The 19,958-nt window shown below is 49.8% G+C and overlaps 1 protein-coding gene across 1 annotated transcript in view; it reads left to right on the plus strand.

Moving 5' to 3' along the window:
• The window catches only part of plxna4 (plexin A4), a 667,620-nt gene that overhangs the window by 640,948 nt on the left and 6,714 nt on the right, over nt 1-19,958 (plus strand). Inside the window, exons 29-30 of the mRNA XM_038812236.1 lie at nt 4,575-4,744; nt 11,423-11,635. Of these exons, the coding sequence (XP_038668164.1) occupies nt 4,575-4,744; nt 11,423-11,635 (383 nt within the window). The remainder of the gene's footprint in view (nt 1-4,574; nt 4,745-11,422; nt 11,636-19,958) is intronic.

Below are 19,958 nucleotides of genomic sequence, written 5' to 3' on the forward strand. Positions count from 1 at the left end.
CCTCCGGGTGCTCCGGTTTCCTCCCACAGTCCAAAGATGTGCAGATTAGGTGGATTGGCCATGATAAATTGCCCTTAGTGTCCAAAATTTCCTTTAGTATTGGATGGGGTTACTGGGTTATGGGGATAGGGTGGAGGTGTTAACCTTGGGTAGGGTGCTCTTTCCAGGAGCCGGTGCAGACTCAATGGGCCGAATGGCCTCCTTCTGCACTGTAAATTCTATAAAAATTCTATAACCCAATGATGTGCAGGGTTATGTGGTTTGGCTAAGCTAAATTGCCCCTTAATTGGAAATTTTTGGGCCGTCAGTATTACAAGCCCTGGAGGATGTGTAAATTTGACTTCGTCTCACTGTCCTTGTTGGGGAGCTGGATCATTATCTGTTGAGAAGGCGGGGTGTGGGGAATCACAGAGCTATCAAAAATGATGCTTCATTTCCTTTTTAGAAGCTGCCAGAAAGGGAAGTTACTGAAAGTAAAAGTGGAGCATATGTCAGATTAATGACAGATTAATCAAACATGGATTCTAGGAGCAGTAGACTAGATTGGCTAAATGGTTTATCATCGACCTCAACTTTCTTGTCTGAAAAACATGTGAATATGTTTTGCATATTTTATGTTCGGGTTCCAAACTGTAAATAGCTTAAACGATTGTTCATGAGGACCGTTGATTGTATTATTCCATCAATATACCCCCTTTCACAGTCCAGAAAACTACCTCTGTGTTCTGCTCCGCCTGCTGACCTTGTCCTTCTAGGTAGTCTCCTGGATATGAAGATTCTATTGAAGGAACTTTGCTGAGTTACTGCAGTACATCTGGAAGGTGGTACTCAATTAAGGCACTCTTAACCCATCAGTGAGCAAGTTGGAATGAAAGACACTCGACATGCAGATCCCTGCCGGGAACTTTCAAAGTTTCCCCTCAATCAGAAGCGAGTATTTTTTCTATATTCCATAAACCTTAACACAGATATATTGGAAGAATGTTCAAGAATACACCACATTCTTGCATTTCCACCTTAAGTACAGAAATTCTTAATGCTGGGGAAGGTCTTTGTCCAGCGAGCACAGTATTCACCTTTCTCAGAACCTTCTTTGAATTCTGAAAAGGAGTCCTATTCAACTGGAAACATTAACTTTGTTTCCCTGTCCACAGGTGCTACCAGGCCTGTCGAGTTTTTCCGACGCGTTTTTGTTTTCATTTCAGATTTTGCAGCATTTTGCTTTTATTGTAATTCACCACGTTTGGCCTTTGGCTGCAGTAAGTAAGAATGACTTGTTTATGTAGGTAACTTATACATTGAGCCCATCAGTGCCGATTACAAGCAGCAATTTTTTACACAAAATTGATTCCTCTTGGCATGTTTAATGTCCTGAAATTTGTAAGCAAGCGTCACCTCATTTTCGTAACTGGCATAACATTTTTCTTCCAAAATAAACCTGAGGTAACGCGGTGCTTGAGGCCTATCGAACAGATGAAGCCTGTCAGAGTTTCATTAATACTGTTGCCGCCCTGAGCAGCTGCCAGATTCAGAGAATGCACTTTTTTTTTTGTCTCCGGCTCACTCCCCCCTTCCCTTTTCCTGTTCTATGCTGAGATAAGCTGTCACCAGTCCCAGACACGCTAGAAATATTGTGATTGTCAGCTAACACGATTCTTTCACGGTGTCTGAGTGGAATGAGAATTTGCTGCCTTTGAGGAGCCAAACTATTCATCTTTATCAGTGCACCAGGCGCTCAACTTCGAGCATTAACCCCGTAGTGAACTTCCATGTCGTTAGCCAGTAATTTCACTTCATTAGGACCCTCCAGGCCTACTTGGAAGGACTATATTTTTTTCTCCAAAGAATTAATATTTAATTAAACTAATTTGAGGGCCTAATCATGTGCTTATCAAGGTAAAGGAATAGCACACTTTTACACATCGGACAGAGATCAAATATTCCTCATCAGTGTAAAGCTCCCTCGAGCGAGAAGAAAGAAGTCTTGGGCTGAATTTACAGCCCCCCACGGGCAGAATGCTGGGCTGGGGTGGGAGAGGGGGGTAAAATTGCAGCGGTGACATGCTTGCTTGTCCAGCCCTGTGGGTATTTTGCTAGCAGTGTGGAAAGAAGCATCGGGTGGGTGGCCTCCTCCTCTGTGCGCCAGTTGGCCACGTAAGGGGACCCCCCCCCCCACCCGCTGGGGTTTTACCTGTGGCGGGGGAGGCCGGTACCCTGTTGTGAGGCTCTAAGTGAAACCAACCACTGGTGTGACTTGGTTGGGTCGTGGGGGAGGTGCTCGCTGACCACCCTGTGCCCTGGAGGCCCCATTACGGTCAACTGCCCTGTATTGCCTCTCTTCCCCCACCCTGTCGATCGCAATCTCAAACCCACTTCGCTGGGGCCTGCCAGCTCGGATGGGACCTTGACCTGAGCTGGAAGTCCGAGTTCATGGCGTCTCTTCTTTGGGAGTGCATGTAAATCCGACAGTTCTTTGCTCGACCGGCAGCTATCAGAAGTGGGACCTCCTCTGCGTGGAACCTCCTCTGTGTGGGACCTCCTCTCTGTGGGACCTCCTCTCTGTGGGACCTCCTCTCTGTGGGACCTCCTCTCTGTGGGACCTCCTCTCTGTGGGACCTTCTCTCTGTGGGACCTCCTCTCTGATCCTCTCTAAGCCCATACCATGCCAACCGACTGCCAACCATACCATGCCAACCTGATTGCCATATAATGACTACAAGGGGCAGCAGGGTAGCATGGTGGTTAGCATAAATGCTTCACAGCTCCAGGGTCCCAGGTTCGATTCCCGGCTGGGTCACTGTCTGTGTGGAGTCTGCACGTCCTCCCCCTGTGTGCGTGGGTTTCCTCCGGGTGCTCCGGTTTCCTCCCACAGTCCAAAGATGTGCGGGTTAGGTGGATTGGCCATGCTAAATTGCCCGTAGTGTCCTAATAAAAGTAAGGATAAGGGGGGGTTGTTGGGTTACGGATATAAGGTGGATTCGTAGGTTTGAGTAGGGTGATCATGGCTCGGCACAACATTGAGGGCCGAAGGGCCTGTTCTGTGCTGTACTGTTCTATGTTCTATGTTCTATGTTCTAAGACAAGCCGGCCAAGAGCGGGCATGCTTGCCACTGACTTTTATGTCAGGAAACCGCCCCACACCTCCCCATGTATAATTAAGCCTCTCATTCCTATTGTTCCTTTCACTACTTCAAGATGTTCTAAAGTGCTTGATAGCCAATGTGGTATCTTTGAAATGGAGTCATCGTTGTCACGTAGGAAAGGTGTCAGCTAATGCACACACAAAGCGCACAGCAATGCGATAACCTCTTCTGAAATGGTAATTAATGCTAAACCAATTGTTCATTTTAAACCTGTGATTGAATGATGCAGCACAGTGGCTAGGGCCGCTGCCTCACAACACCAGAGACTCGGGTTCAATTCCGGCCTCGGTAGACTGTGTGGAGTTTGCACGTTCTCCCCGTGTCTGTGTGGGTTTTCTCCGGGTGTTCCGGTTTCCTCCCATGGTCCAAAGATATGCAGGTGTTGGGTGGATTGGCCACGCTAAATTGCCCCTTGGTATTCAAAGATGTGCAGGTTAGGCAGGGTCACACGGATAGGGCTGGGGAATGGGCCTAGGTGGGGTCTTTTCAGAGCACCAGTGTAGAGTCGATGGGCCGAATGGCCTCCTTCTGCACTGTCGGGATTCGAGGAATTCTAAGATCGTTCTGATGAAGAGTCTGATTGGACTTGAACCGTTAACTCTTTCTCCACAGATGCTGAGTTGATCCAGCATTTCCTGTTTTTATTTCAGATTTCCAGCAACCACAATATAATGCTTTTCTACCTTTTGAAAGGTTTTTATTATCCAACAGCATGAAAGGATATTGGTTAACGGCAGCTGTGTAGAATTAGGTCACAGATCAGCCGTGATTGCATTGCATGGCAGAGTGGGGCTGAATGGCCTTCTCCTGCTGCAATGCTCTTACGCCTGGCATTCACCTGAGAATGTGGAATAGCACTGGGAATCTCCTCAGGAGTTCTTGTATGTGGAAGGAACTTCCAGCCTTAACAAGGCCATGGCAAGGGCAGCACGGTGGCCTAGTGGTTAGCACAACCGCCTCACGGCGCTGAGGTCCCAGGTTCGATCCCGGCTCTGGGTCACTGTCTGTGTGGAGTTTGCACATTCTCCCCGTGTCTGCGTGGGTTTCGCCCCCACAACCCAAAAATGTGCAGAGTAGGTGGATTGGCCACGCTAAATTGCCCCTTAATTAAAAAAAAAACAAGGCCATGGCCATATGTATTGGGCAACCCATCTGCGTTCAATACTCTTGCATGCCCCCGGCAGAGGAACAGCAGGGTGGACCAGAAGGAGATGTGGACTTTTAGTCTGAAATGTTCTTTTAAAAAGTGTAAAGGGATTTCCAGTGTGTCAGTGCTCCAAAGGATTTCACCATCGGATGAACACCAAGTCTGCCATCACTCTGTAAACTCTGGCACTTTCCACCACCACCAGTAGTGAAGGCTGTGGACAATATCACCCTGATCTAGTTGGTTATCTCCACTTAGTTTCCTTTCTCTTTACCCGTCTACAGGGAACCCTGCAGAAGTTTGTGGACGACCTCTTTGAGACCATTTTCAGCACGGCTCACCGAGGGAGCGCACTGCCTCTCGCCATCAAGTACATGTTCGACTTTCTGGATGAACAAGCGGACAAACACCAGATCCATGACCCTCACGTCAGACACACGTGGAAGAGTAACTGGTGAGTACAGAGGGTGAGAGGGCGCTGGGTGGGCTGGGGGAGTCAATGACTGGGCTATGCCAGCATGTGCCAATGGATGGAATTCACGCCACTTGAAAACCTGGTGGTGTTGAGCAAGTTTTTCCAATGTTGAGATGCTGACTTGAAGCCAAGGTCTTATACAGCAATGGGAGCCCGTCATCTTGTAAGACAATGGTTTGCACCGTGGCGGTGGACTCTGTTAAGCATTGTCTGGTGTGACTCAGAAGGCCCAGTCTGACATTGTAGTCTCCATTACATTAGTGGCAGAGGAAGGCCGTGGGCTGAGAAAGTGCGGTGTGGGCAGCATGGTAGCACAGTGGTTAGCACAATTGCTTCACAGCTCCAAGGTCCCAGGTTCGATTCCCGGCTTGGGTCACTGTGTGTGCGGAGTCTGCACGTTCTCCTCCTGTGTGCATGGGTTTTGTCCAGGTGCTCCGGTTTCCTCCCACAGTCCAAAGATGTGCAGGTTAGGTGGATTGGCTATGCTAAAATTGCCCTTAGTGTCCAAAATTGCCCTTGGTGTTGGGTGGGGTTACTGGGTTATGGGGATAGGGTGGAGGTGTGGGCTTGGGTAGGGTGCTCTTTCCAAGAGCCAGCGTAGACTCGATGGGCCGAATGGCCTCCTTCTGCACTGCAAATTCTATGAAATAATTCACTGGCGTTTGATTTCCATATGACCTGTTCTCGAGCAGTTAAGCTTTGCATTTCTGCTTGCCTTTTCTCTTGTTTGTGGGAGAGAGTTCCAAACCTCTACCACCCTTTGAGTGACGAGGTGCTTCCTAACATCTCTCCTGAGCGGTCTAGCTCTACGTTTTAGACTATGCCCCCTAGTTTTAGAATCTCCAACCAGTGGAAATAGTCTATCTTTATCTACCCTGTCTTTCCCTGTTAATATCTTAAATACTTTGATCATATCACCCCTTAACCTTCTAAATTCGAGCGAAAACAGGCCTAGCTTGTGAAATCTCTCCTCGTATTTTAATCCCCACAGCCAAGGTACCATTTTAGTAAACCTGCATTGCACCCCCTCCCAGGACAAACTATCCTTCCTGAGCTGTGCTGCCCAGGACTGCTCACAGTGACTCCAGTTGGGGTCTAAGCAGGGTTTTATATAGCTTCAGCATAACTTCTGTGTCTTTGTACTCCAATCCTCTAGATATAAAAGCCAACTATTAGCGTTTTTGATTATTTTCTGCACTCGTTCGGTGCATTTTCAGGATCTGTGCACCTGAACCCCCAAGTCTATTTGGACATCCGCTGTACCTAACCTCTTTGCACTTAGAACATACTCTGCTCTATCTGTTGGTTGGTCCAAAAGGGATGACCTCACACTTGCCTACATTGAATTCCATCTGCCACAAATTTGCCCATTCACCTAGTCTGTCAATATCTCCTTGCAATTTTATGCTATCACCCAGACTGTCCACAATGCCACTTAACTTTGTATCAGCAGCAAATTTGGATATATGACTTTCTATGCCATCATTCAAGTCATTAATGAATAATGTGAATAATCGAGGCCCCAACACAGATCCCTGTGGTACACCACTAGTCCCCTTCTGCCAATTGGAGTAATTACCCATTATCCCCATTCTCTGTCGCCTGCCACTCAACCAGTTTTTGAAACATGGCGATCATTTGTCCTCAACTCTGTACGCTTCCACTTTAGTTAACAGTCATGTGGGACCTTATAAAATGCCCTCTGGAAGTCCATATAAATAACGTCCATAGACATACCCCTGTCCACTACCTTAGTCACCTCATCAATAATTCAATAAGATTAGTCAGGCATGACCTTCCCTTCACGAATCCATGCTGGCTCTCCCTGATCGACCAAAATGTTTCGAGGGGTTCTATTACCCCGTCCCTGATTATAGACTCCAGCAATTTCCCCACCACAGACGGTAGACTAACCGGTCTGTAATTCCCTGGTTTCTCCCTTTCGCCCTTCGTAAAAAGTGGAGTGCCATGTGCAATTTTCCAATCCAGAGGGACTACACCTGAATCTAGAGACCTGTATGGCTTGATTCTCTGTCCACAGATGCACCTGACAGGCTCAAAGGGCGGTGTCATAAGGTGAGGGATTGTAAACCCAATGGTTTTTTTCCATAAACTGCTCATGTTTCCATGTCCTTAACACTGGAATTCCAGTAAAATTCCTTATGAAGGCAGTAGTTGGGAAGTATAATGATTTATTGCAATTCTATGAGTGTTTTGAGGTATGGGTTTAATTGAGTTGGCTGGTTCGAGTATCGCATAAGCAAGGAAACTCAGTAGATACCAGCAACAACAACAACTTGGATTTAAATAGTGCCATCGGGCACTTCGCAAGAGCATTATCAGGCAACAATTGACACCAAGTCAAAGATTGTGACATCAGGGCAGAACTGGGAAAGACCTGGTTATGTTACTGATCCAGTAATCCAGGGGTGTCACAACTCATAACTCATAAATTCATAAACAGATGATCAAATAGTCTGATTATATGGTCTGTCCATCTCATTTAGTTTACCTCTTCCAAACCAAGTCAGGATATGAGCGAGGTTTCCAGGGGTCAGACCGCTTCCCTCGGTTACAAAGATAAGAAACTTCCTTCATTCTTGTTTATCAAGCCCCTTCGATGCAGTGCCCTTTAAGAACGGCTGAGATAAGTCAGCCCAGGCTGCAGCATCTTCTTTATCACTTCACAACCCTCATTGATTAAACTGCTGGAAGATTAAGTACTCATTTAAAAGTAATAAAAAATAAAGCAGATGCTTACTTTCTACAAGGCGCAATGCCCTTAATTGTGTGGAAGTTGCTTCATTCATCACACACGAGAGAGGGCAAAATATACACAATTGCAGCCTGCTGTTTCCATGACACCAGGAGAATTGATTCTTATTTTTTAAATTAACAGTCCCCTCGCACCATTGCCCCCCCCCACCCCCCATACCCCACTTTGATTTTCTCCCCCTTTTGCTTGGCGGCAGTTTCCATGGTACCATCAGGACTTTGGTTGTCAACCTTTGTGTGTATGAGGTGTGACAGTAAATCGTCGGGGGAGTGGGGTGAGGTCATTCGGCTGTGAGGTGAATCGTGGCCAAGTCCAAGGCGATATTGGAAAAGGGGGCGGTGAGGGGTGGGGTTGGTTAAAATCAAGGTGGAAATGGTGGGGTTCAAGGAGGGTGCCGCAGGGGGGGGGAGACGCCGTGAACCTTCACCGAGCAATCCCTGCACGTGAAGCTGAGGTTTCTGAAGGTACAGCTGCCATTAGTGAGGCACAGTGAGGAGGCAATACATTGAGCAAAAGCCAGAATCGGAGGAAGTTCTGTAAATAGGGAGGGGATGAGTCCAGGAATGCGTTTAAACAAGGTTGAGACTTTTATTTTGGAAGTTTTTAGGGAGGGGTTTCAGTCATCATTGGGAGCCCAGTGTACGTCAGAATAAGCAGATGGGTGATCTCGGAGCAGAAGCCCTGCCCTCCCTCAACAACTCCATCCTAAGATTAGCAGGCCGAACATCAGCTAGTTAATAATCTGTGAAGAAGATAAGACGTGGCTAGTTTGACCTGGTGGTTGAAGAGGGAGAGGAAAGCATTCCCATTCAGACAGGTCCTTCCGACAAAATGTTTGCTGCTTAAAAGGATGGTAATTTTGCATTGAAACCCGGAGGTATAAATTAGAATGAATTGTAACAGTAGAACATTGCTTGGGGAATCTGCTTCGAGGAGGGTTGGCCATTTAAGAACTGGGAGATTTTCAAAGCCATTATTTTGAACACCTCGTCTTTTTAAACCAAGCTCTCTAAAATGGCACTTTACTCAAACTCTGCCCTTGGATTACCTGACCTGCCCTTGCCTCGGCCATCCTGCCATGTTTCCCCTTTGGCCACAATGTTCTTGGGTCTCTGGTGTACGCATTGGCATCATTCTCATTGGTGCTGGTGGCCACAAATATCGGGCGGCCTCTGGCTAGCCGCTCTCAGTGACGGGTCCTCTGCCACATGGCCAATTCACCTACCCTGCACATCTTTGTGTTGTGGGGTCAAAACTCACGCAAACACGGGGAGAATGTGCAAACTCCAAACGGACAATGACCCAGAGCTGGGATCGAACCTGGGACCTTGGCGCCGTGAGGCAGCAATGCTAACAACTGCGCCACCGTGTTGCCCAGTTGGCTCATTATTAAACCTAATTAATATCCTCCACCACCGGCAGCCAAGAATCCTTCCAACTTAATCAGAGGAGGTTTTCCCCCACTGGGGAGACTGATGTGGGGCCTCTCTCTCTCACAATTAAGCGGACCCAGCCACCATGGTTACCTCTGTGATCGGCTGCATTGAATAAGCTCCATAGAGTACAAAAGCAAGGGAGTTATGCTAAATTTCTATTAATATTGCTTAGGCCCCAGCTGGAGTCTGGCTAATTCTGGCCACCACACTTCAAGAAGGTGCAGACAAAATGTATAAGAGTGCTGCCATCCTAACTGGGAAATATATCGGCCATTCCTTCACTGTCGCTGGGTCAAAATCCTGGAGCTCCCTCCCCAACAACACTGTGGGTGTACCAACACCACATGGACCGCAAGGGTTCAAGAAGGCAGCTCACTACCACCACCTCAAGGGGAAATTAGGAATGGGCAATAAATGCTGGTTTAGCCAGCCACACCCAAAGAATTAATTTTTTAAAACTCAGGTGAAGAAAGTAGGCGATCGAGAGAGGGGAAAGGGAGAAGGAGCCAGACAACGCTTTGAAGCATGTGAAAGCGGCTGATTGAGGACATGCTTAATCACAGTTCCCAGCGCAGGCTGAAGTTCGCAAATAATTGATGAGAGCTGAGATTCATCTCTCAGCTAATTTGATCTGATCATACAGCAATCAATTCATCTGTTCAAGTGTACCTGCTGTTTATTACAGAGCTTACAGTGCAATCAGGTCCAGATTAACAATGCATTCAGTGATAAAATCATCCTAATGTCCCATTAGCTTGAGCCTCATCAAGCCCCGGATTTGGAGATGCTACCTTGTCATGTGGCATCTGAAATCAAAGGACGAAAGTATTCAACTTGAGAACTGGGAACATTTAATGAGCTTTATCAGCTGGAGCTGGTTGCTAGGGAGGTCAATTAAGGCTCTGGCTTTCGGAATAGGTAGACATTGTGGTGGGCAGAGGGTGGGCCTGGTATTCCGGAAGGATGAGTTGAAATCGTTACTGGAGCATCTTCATTCAAACCTAACATGTCACCTCTGCTGTGAAGCTGATCTACAGTTGCCAAATCTGGTCAGACATTGCACCTCCTTCAATTTGGCCGATTGTATTTGGTGCTCCCAATGTGGTCTCCTCTACATTTGAGGAGATTAAATGCAGTCTGGGCGATCGTGTTGCGAAACACCTTTCGTTAAGTCCTCAAGCATGACCCCGACCTGCCGGTCGCTTGCCATTTTAACTGGGCACCTTGCTCTCATGCCCATGTCCATCCATACCCTGCGGCTATGCTCAAGTGAAACCCAATGCGAAGTGAGTCTTCTGGACTCAACATTGAGCTCAACAACTTGATGCTGTAAGATTTCTCCTCCAGCTTGACCCTTTTCTTTATACCAGAAGAAGAGTCATACGGGCTTGAAATGTTAACTCTATTTCTCTCTCTGCAGATGCTCATAGAATTTACAGTGCAGAAGGAGGCCGTTCAGCCCATCGAGTCTGCACTGGCTCTTGGAAAGAGAACCCTACCCAAGCCCACACCTTCACCCTATACCCATAACCCAGTAACTCCACCCAACACTAAGGGCAATTTTGGACACTAAGGGCAATTTATCATGGCCAATCCACCTAACCTGCACATCATTGGACTGTGGGAGGAAACCGGAGCACCCGGAGGAAACCCACGCAAACACGGGGAGAATGTGCAGACTCCGCACAGACAGTGACCCAAGCAGGGAATCGAACCTTGCACCCTGGAGCTGTGAAGCAATTGTGCTAACCACAGTGCTACCGTGCTGCCAGACCTACTGCGGTTTTCCAGCATTCTCTGATCTGCTCAGACATATTCTTGGAGGTTTCATTATGTGAACTTCAACCTCCCAACTGCCCGACCTCCACATTCCTGCCATTGGCCACCCGACGCGTCCAATCTCCTGGTCATAGAATCCCTGCCGTGCAGAAGCAGGCTATTCGGCCCACCAACCCTCTGAAAGAGCACCCTGCCCTATCCCTGTAACCCCACCTAACCTTTGGCCACTAAGGGGCAATTTAGCATGGACATTTCACTTAAGCTGCACATGTTTGAACTGTGGGAGGAAAAACACGCAGACACGGGGAGAAAGTACAGACTCCACACACACACAGTCACCTGAGGCTGGAATTGAACCTGGGTCCCTGGCGCTGAGGTACCAGTGCTAATCACTGTGCTACCGTGCCGTCCACCTTCCTTCACCAATTGCAAAGCAAACAGATCTTCATTGCATAAATGAGTTATTCTTGACTATTGGTCAAACTGTCCTTTCTATATAATAAACTGAATATTTCAAAGACAGTTTTTTGTTACTCCAGTGGTTTTTCACGTGGGCTGCACACAACAGAATCTTGAAGATTAGCTTCTGATTCCTGGAGACCCCCATAAGCTTGCCTGATGAAGGAATCTCCTGTCGTTAACATTGTCTTTCTTTCCCCTTTACAGCTTACCCCTGAGGTTCTGGGTGAATGTGATCAAGAATCCTCAGTTTGTCTTTGACATTCACAAGAGTAGCATCACGGACGCTTGCCTCTCGGTAGTGGCCCAGACCTTCATGGATTCCTGTTCGACATCGGAGCACCGGCTGGGCAAAGACTCGCCGTCCAACAAGCTGCTATATGCCAAGGACATTCCCAACTACAAAAGCTGGGTGGAAAGGTTAGTGCCGGGCACTGGGGCTAGGGTCGGCACATCTGACCGCATTCCTGGAGGTTCTGACACACGACCTCCGATCAGCCGGGGCTTCCATATTCACGCCATTGGCTGCCGGACATGTCCATCGTCAGGGTGCATTGCTTTTGCCCAATCGGCCAGCAGAAAAATTCTTCAATATCCGTTGGTTCTTCACTGTCAATCAAACATTGTTCCCACGTCCAATATTTTTAGAATCAATCAACCAAAGAGTAGAAAGAAATTTTGAAGTGCGCCTTTTTTTTTAATGTCTCAAAAATGTTGTTCCTGGTTGTTTGTTCACAGCAGCATCTTGCAGAACGATCTTTTACTCCTGGAGTGGTGTAGGATGCTGGAGGTTAAGCAATCTTAACTGGGTCGCTGGTGAATGAGTGCGTAATGGGGAGGGAGGGAACAATGGATGGATGGGACATAGCACTTTCTCAGTCCAGGTCAACAGGGCACAGAATTGAGTTTCAGCTAGGTTGCACTGTCATCACACTCCAGTCACTGTGCTCAATGTCTGATGAGTACCACAAGTGACACAGTTGTCTGCCTTGCCTGTCAGGCTAGCCTAGAACGCTTGAAGGATGATAGAGGTGAACAGATGGCCTTTGTCTGATTCAACACTCCCGACCGTCCCACTGTCAATATTGGTACTGAAATGTTGATTTAAAAAATAACACGAGGTAAGAAAGGAGAGAGAGGCCATTAACAGTCCCTTGAGGGAGTATTTCCGCTATTATTTCGCATTTCATAATAGCACTTTAGAGGCCCCATAAGCAGTAAATTGTCATGGACAATTACATTTCTCTATATTTCAACCAAATTAAAGTAAATTATGGAATTATTCAAAGTGTCACTTTTACAGAAGGGAGTATTCAATATTACACAGTGTTTACAGCACAGAAACAGGTCATTCGACCAAATTACTGCACGGGGGCGTTGCTGCTCCATCCAAACCTCCTCCCACTCTCGCCTGGTCTCTATATGCTTCCACTCCTTTCTCTAAATGTGTTACCCAGCTTCCCTTTGAATGCATCTTTTCTGTTAATCTCAAATACACCTTCTGGCAGAATGAGGTGGGGTAGTGTTCCCTGAGTTTGCTGTTGGGTATACCAGTGACTATCGTTTACCCATGGCCCCGAGTTGATCTGCCCACAAGTGGAAACATCGTCTCTATGTTTCCCCTATTAGCATCCAACCAGTTCATTGTCAAATCTTTCGGAGGGTTTGACCGTTCAAGGAACAGCAAGCTGAGGAGGTCGGAGGGGGAACATGTTTTCAGTGCAGGTACATCTGTCACTCGAGTTACAAGATATCACAGAAACGGCGCACAAGCCTCTCTAGGGGTGAAAATAGTTCCTTTTAGTGAAAAAAGCAAATTTCTTATTTCACTTCCTAATGAGTGAACTGCTAATGAAATCCTGGAATGGTGTGAATTCTAGAGGTTGCATTCCGATTCACATTAAATTGTGGAAATTGCGGAACAGAAGGAGACCTCTCAGGCCAATCACACCTTTGCTCACTGGCCTGTTGATTAAATCAGTGGAGATTTTCCTGGTTATGACTGAGTTTTAATTCAACACGCTCGCCCTCCACCACCCCCTACAACCCCCTTCTGGTTTTTTTATTCATTCACGGGACTTTGCTTGCAATGCCATCATTCATTGCCCATCCCTCGATGCCCTTGAGAAGGTGGTGGTGAGCTGCCTTCTTGAACCGCTGCCGACCATGCAGTGTAGGTACACCCAGTGTGCTGTTAGGGAGGGAGCTCCAGGATTTTGATCCAGGGACAGTGAAGGAACGGCGATATATTTCCCAGTCAGGACGACGGGGTGGCTTGGAGGGAACAGTCATTTTATTGTTGATTTTCTCTGTCACATATCCATAATTGTCTAAACTAATGGACCATCGGCCCGCTCCACTTGTTTGGAAGGAGCAGGGGAGTGCTGACTAATATTTATCCCTAAATCAGATTCCCTAAAAGAATGGATTGTCTGGTTATTTTCCGAGTGCCGTTTGTGGGAGCTTGCTGTGCACAAATTGTCTGACATTACAACAGTGACAACACTCAAAGAAGTACTTCATTGGGTGCAAAATGCTTTGAGGCAGCCTGTGGCTGTGAACTAGGGGCGTTAGTCCAGAGTTTACGCTCAGGTTTCTGAAGTGGGCCTGTCGCAAAGGCAAGAGTGACACCCGTTGAACCACGGCTGACTCCCGACAGGTGGTTTTATCGAAAAGAAGCTACCGCAGGGCATGTAGATTTGTCTCACGATTCTGCACTCTGTGTGTTAAGCTCTCTTCCAGCAGAAAATGAATGAAAATGGGGAGTGGGGAGCTCGTAGTTCTAAAATGGACCCAATTGACGGTGCTGATTACAATAATCACAAGGGGGGGAAGGGGGAGGAGCCCTGTTCCCAACAGACCTGCAGCTGCCTGAGAAAAATAACAAGGCACAGAGTAGCACACACAAAGAAAGATTTGCATTTATATCACAGCTTGGATGACTACTGGTCATCTCCAACCAATGAAGTGCTCTTTGAAGTGTCGTCACCAGTTGGAATGCAGAAAATGCAACAGCCAATTTTTACACAGGAAGTTCCCACAGACAGCACTGTGATAGTGACCAGAGAATCTGTTTTTTTCACTGTGAGGCATAAATATTGGGCAGCACACAGTGGATAACCCTCCTCTTCAAAACAGGGCCATTGGATATTTTAAGTTCATCTTGAGAGGGTAGCCGGGGGCCTCAGCTTAACGTTCAAAGGCGGCACCTCAGATGGTGCGGCACTCCCTCAGTCCCGCACTGGAATGTCAGCCTTGTTTGTTTTTTTTTGCGTTCAAGTGATGGAGGGAGATTAGAACCCACAATCTTCTGTCTCAGCGGTGAGCATGCTACCAATTGACCCACTTCCGACACGGTCTCCCAAAACCAGTGTTTTTCAAACTTTTTCTGCCGGAACCCACTTTTGCTAACTGGCCGACCTTCAAGACTCTACTTCACCCGAGTCTAGATCGTTTATCACAACAGTTCTCATTTAGTTTGTTACTATCAGGGCTCCCCACCACCTTCTCCTTCCCTCCTGTCCATCCCAAAGGTGATGGCCATTATGGCTGTGAGATCATATCCACTCACCTCGATTTGTGCTGTTAGCTCGCCCACCTTATTACAATGCTTCGTGCATTAAGATACAAATCCTTCAGGCTTGCCTTTTGCCATTTTTAATTAATCTAACTTTTCTTTGTTCTCTGGCTCTATTTGCCTCTCGCCCTTGATTGCCCTGTCTACCGATTTTGCATTTTACTCTTTCTTTTATTACTGTCCTTGTTTCTCTTTCCCTTGCCACCCTGCATGAGGTTCCCAAACCCCCCCCCCCCCACCTTCTAGTTTAAAGGATGGTGGAAATATTGAACTCTCCCATAAACAATTGTTGAAGCTGGGGGTGAACTGGAAATTTCCAAACTGAAATTGATAGCTTTTGTTTAGTGTGTATTTTTTTACCGGGGGGGGGGGGGGGGGGGTTTGCGATGCAGAGCAAGGCCAGCAGCGTGGGTTCAATCCCCACCGCCTTCTCAATCTTGCCCCTCGCCTGAGGTGTGGTGATTTTCAGCTTAAATCACCCCCAGTCAGCTCTCCCCCTTCAAAGGGAAAAGCAACCTATGGTCATGTGGAACAATGGCGACTTTACCTTACCTGGTAAGTGGCTTAAGGATTACAAATTCAAGGCGAGTAGATGGAGTCTGAAATACAGACCAGTCAGGATCTCGTTAAATGGCAGAGCAGACATGAGGAAGAATAGTTTCATTCTATTCCAATCTCCCTAATCCTGGACTGAACTGGTTTTCAAATTCTCACCCAGTCTTTACATGTTACCTGTGAAAGTTAATTCTTCCACCCCACTCTTCATAGAGAGAAACTAAATCTGGAGGGAACAGTAACCAGGTGCCATCCTTTTGCTGTTATTCTCTCACTAATGAAAATCTCTGGTCCTGAATGAGAATTCCACACACAACTCAGCTCGGAGAATAAGGGCCGGGATACTCCCCAAACTGGTGAGGCGGGCCGCACCGGCGCTGAGGAGTGGCGTGAACCACTCCGGCGTCGGGCCGCCCGGTGGGTGCGGAATCCTCCCCACCTTCAGAGGCTAGGCCTGCGCTGGCGGGGGTGGTGCCGATGGGCTTGGCGACGTGCCAACCGGCGGGGAAGGGCCTCCGCCGGCTGGCTCGAGTTGGCGCATGCGTGGCAGCGCCAGCGTGTGCTGGCGTGATCCCAGCGCATGCATGCGCGGGGAGGGGGGGGGGGGGGGTTCTTCTCCCCGCCGGCCATGGCGGACGTTTACAGCAGCCGGCGCGGAGGGAAATAGTACCCCCACGGCACAGGCCCACCTGCAGATTGGTGGGCCCCAATCGCGGGGCAGCCCCCGGGGCCAGATCCCCCCTGCGCGCCCCCCGCCCCCCCCCCCCCCCCCCCCCCCACCGAGGACTCGGCAGGCTGCCCGCAGAACCAGGTCCCGCCGGTAAGGACTTTGTCTGATTTACGCCGGCGGGACTGGCCGAAGACGGGCGGCCGCTCGGCCCATCGCGGAGTGGAGGATTGCCGAGGGGGTCAGTGCCAACGGCCCCAGCGGGGCATCGGAGAATCCCGCCCGTGAATTCCACACACAACTCAGCTCCCAGAACGAGAATTCCACTCCCAACTCAGCTCCCAGTAAATCCTGCAGAGAATTCAATCCAAGCAGCATTTCCCGGATAAATATCAGCCAGTGCTCGGGGCAGTAACCGCAATGCTCGTGTGTCTTCAGCTGAGTGCCACGGGATCACTGACGACAGAATGAGAGGGGGGGGGGGTGGAATGGGCCTCGGTTTAACATCTATTTTGAAGCACAGCATCTCCAATAGTGCAGCACCCCCTCAGAACTGTGCTGGAGTGTCAGCCTTGCTTGTTGCACACAGATTCTGGAGTGGAATTCGAGGGCACGTGCTTGTGTTTCAAATGCGAGAGTGACCAAATCAGCCCCAGTGAAAATGTTTTTAAAAATCACCCAATCCACAGATACAAGTCTGAGGCAATCAAGAGGCCACCCCCCTGGCAGGTCACGTGACAGCTGGAGCCACAAGGCATCACGACCAGATTTGTGACCGGGATCAAACCCAAAATCCTGTCAGTAACTTCTCAAATAAAGCAGTCGGCTGCAGGAAAACACAGCAGTTAAACCTCCTGCTTGACCACGAGGAAAGCCAGGGAGGTATTTGCAAAACAAAATCCTTCAACAAAAAATAGCTCAACAGCCAATTCAGGGCAGCAATTTTGATTCAAACCCGTTTCTTTGCTGCATTGATCGCCTCTCTCAGTCGAGGGCTGACTTCATGGAATCATAAAATTTACAGTGCAGAAGGATGCCATTCAGCCCATCGAGTCTACATCGGCCCTGAAAGAGCACACTACTAAGCCCACACCTCCACCCTACCCCCGTAACCCAGTAACCCCACTTAACTTTTGGACACTAAGGAGGCAATTTATCATGACCAATCCACCTAACCTGCCCATCTTTGGACTGTGGGAGGAAACCGGGGCACCCAGAGGAAACCCACGCAGACACGGGGAGAACGTACAGACTCCACACAGACAGTGACCCAAGCCGGGAATCGAACTCAGATCCCTGGCACTATGAAGCAACTGTGTTAACCACTGTGCTACCGTGCCGCTTCCGGCAATGTGTCAATATTTGCAAATATTCTACAGGAGTGAAATCTTGAAATTGACTAAAAACTTTACCTTGAATTCTCTCTTCAGGGGCGAAATTCTCCGACCCCACGCAGGGTCGGAGAATCGGCCGGCTGCGGCGTTAATCCCGCTCCCGCCGGGTTTTTAATTCTCCGAGCGGCCAAAAACCGGCGTTGTGCAAATCCCGCCGGCAGCCTCTGAAAACAGCTGGCGCCGGCGGGATGTCATTGATTTTTTACTTTCAACAAATCTCCGGGCCGGATGGGCCGAAGTCGTGGTCACGTCGGCGAAAAACGCAGTAGCTTTAAAACGGCGTCAACCAGGGGCGTTGGAGGGGGGTAGCGGCGTTGGAGGGGGGTGGGGTGGTGAGGGGGGACGCGGTGTTGAGGGGGGGTTGCGGCGTTGAGGGGGGATTGCGGCGATGAGAGGGGGGGGTTGCGGCGTTGGAAGGGGGTAGGGGTGGTGGGGAGGGGGGTAGGGTGGTGGGGAGAGGAGTAGGGGTGGTGGGGAGAGGGGTAGGGGTGGTGGGGAGGGGGGTAGGGGTGGTGGGGAGGGGGGGTAGGGGTGGTGGGGAGGGGGGTAGGGGAGGGGGGTAGGGGTTGGTGGGGAGGGGGGGTAGGTGGTGGGGGGGAGGGGTAGGGGTGGTGGGGAGGGGGTAGGGGTGGGGTGGGGAGGGGTAGGGGGTGGGAAAAGGGGTAGGGGTGGTGAGGGGGGTAGGGGCGTTGGAGGGGGTAGGGGTGGTGGGGAGGGGTTTGGGGTAGGGGGCAGCGGCGTGCAGAGGGGGGGGCGACGGTGCATTGGCCCCGGGCATCCGTCGCCCCCTCTCTGCACGCCGCTGCCCCCTACCCCAACCCCCCCACCACCCCTAACCCCTCCAACGCCACAACCCCCCTTTCTCAACGCCGCAACCCCCCCTCACCACCCCACCCTCCGCCAACGCCGCTACCCCCTCCAACGCCCCTACCTCCCTCCAACATCCCTACCCCCTCAACCCCACCCCCTAAACTACCCTACCCCCTCCAATACCCCTACCCCCTCACCACCCCTACTCCCCTCCCCACCACCCCTATCCCCCTCCCCACCACCCTATCCCCCTCACCACCACCCCTACCCCCCCTCCCCACCACCCCTACCCCCCTCCCCACCCCCCATACCCACCACCCCTACCCCCCTACCCACCACCCCAACCCCCCTCCAACGCCGCCCCCCCATCTCTCTCAACGCCGGTACCCCCCCTCTCTCTCAATGCTGCAACCCCCCCTCAATGCCGCACCCCCCCCCCCTCTCAACGCCGGGTCTCCCCCCCCTCAACGCCGGGTCCCCCCCCCCCCCTCCTCTCAATGCCGGGTCCCCCCACCTCCTCTCAATGCCGGGTCCCCCCCCTCTCAACGCCGGCCCACCCCCTCAACCCCGCCCCCCCTCTCCTCTCAACGCCGGGTCCCCCCCATCAACGCCGGGTCCCCCCCCCTCCCCCTCCCCCCCTCCTCCCCAGCCTCTCCTCTCCTCTCAACGCCGGGTCTCTCCCCCACCCCCCCCCCCTCTCCTTTCAACGCCGGCTCCCCCCTCTCTCTCAACGCGCCACTTCCGCAGCGGGTGAAACTGACGCGTATCGCGTCAGTCCGCTGCTGGCCCTTTCGGGAACGGAGATTACCGGCTTAAAAGAAGGCCCCGACGCCAGAGCCATCCGCACCACTTTTGGCCGCCGGAAATGGGCGTCACGCAGGTCTTCGGAGAATTTCGCCCCAGATCTGAGCAGGAGAGCAGTGCAATCCTATGATAGGAAAATCTTGTGATTTTACACGAAAAAGGACTCAGAAATCTGGCGCTGAGACAACACATACAAAAACCGACCCTTAACTCCCCGACCCTTCTGACACCTGCCCACAACCCACCCACGGGTCGCAAGCCGAACTTTGAAAAACCCTGCCCTAAATAAGTAGGCAAATAAAAAAAGGCCCTTAAACATAACATAAACTGAGTTGGGGACAATGTTATTTTGTCCCTGGAGACAAGAATCCTCAGACCTGTGTATAGTAATGTGTTAAAGCCCTGTACCAGTGGAGTAGATCCTACAAACAATGATTGATGTTCCTGTTGCACTTCGTGTCCTTTGATTAATTCCAATGCAGAGTTTGAAGGGGGGATATGGTGCCAAGCGTGAAGAACAAGTTGGAGAATTTCCCACAATGTGAATCCAATAAGGAAGCAAAAAAGAATTGTGTTGCGTTGATCTTAACCCTGAACATACCATTGCCAATCTTATTCATTCAGAGCTTGATGAGTTGGTTTCAGCCATTTTTCAATCACTGTGTGGGCTTCATTCTGCAAATATGGTCATACTTCTGATGAATCTCCATGACGTTGACATGCTCCCAGCTGTGCACCTATTCTTTTCATAGAATTTACAGTGCAGAAGGAGGCCATTCGGCCCATCGAGTCTGCACTGGCTCCTGGAAGAGCACCCTACCCAAGGTCAACACCTCCACCCTATCCCCATAACCCAGTAACCCCACCCAACACTAAGGGCAATTTTGGACTGGACACTAAGGGCAATTTATCATGGCCAATCCACCTAACCTGCAC

The sequence above is a fragment of the Scyliorhinus canicula genome, chromosome 11, assembly GCF_902713615.1.
Source record: "Scyliorhinus canicula chromosome 11, sScyCan1.1, whole genome shotgun sequence".
Classification (NCBI taxonomy): domain Eukaryota; kingdom Metazoa; phylum Chordata; class Chondrichthyes; order Carcharhiniformes; family Scyliorhinidae; genus Scyliorhinus; species Scyliorhinus canicula.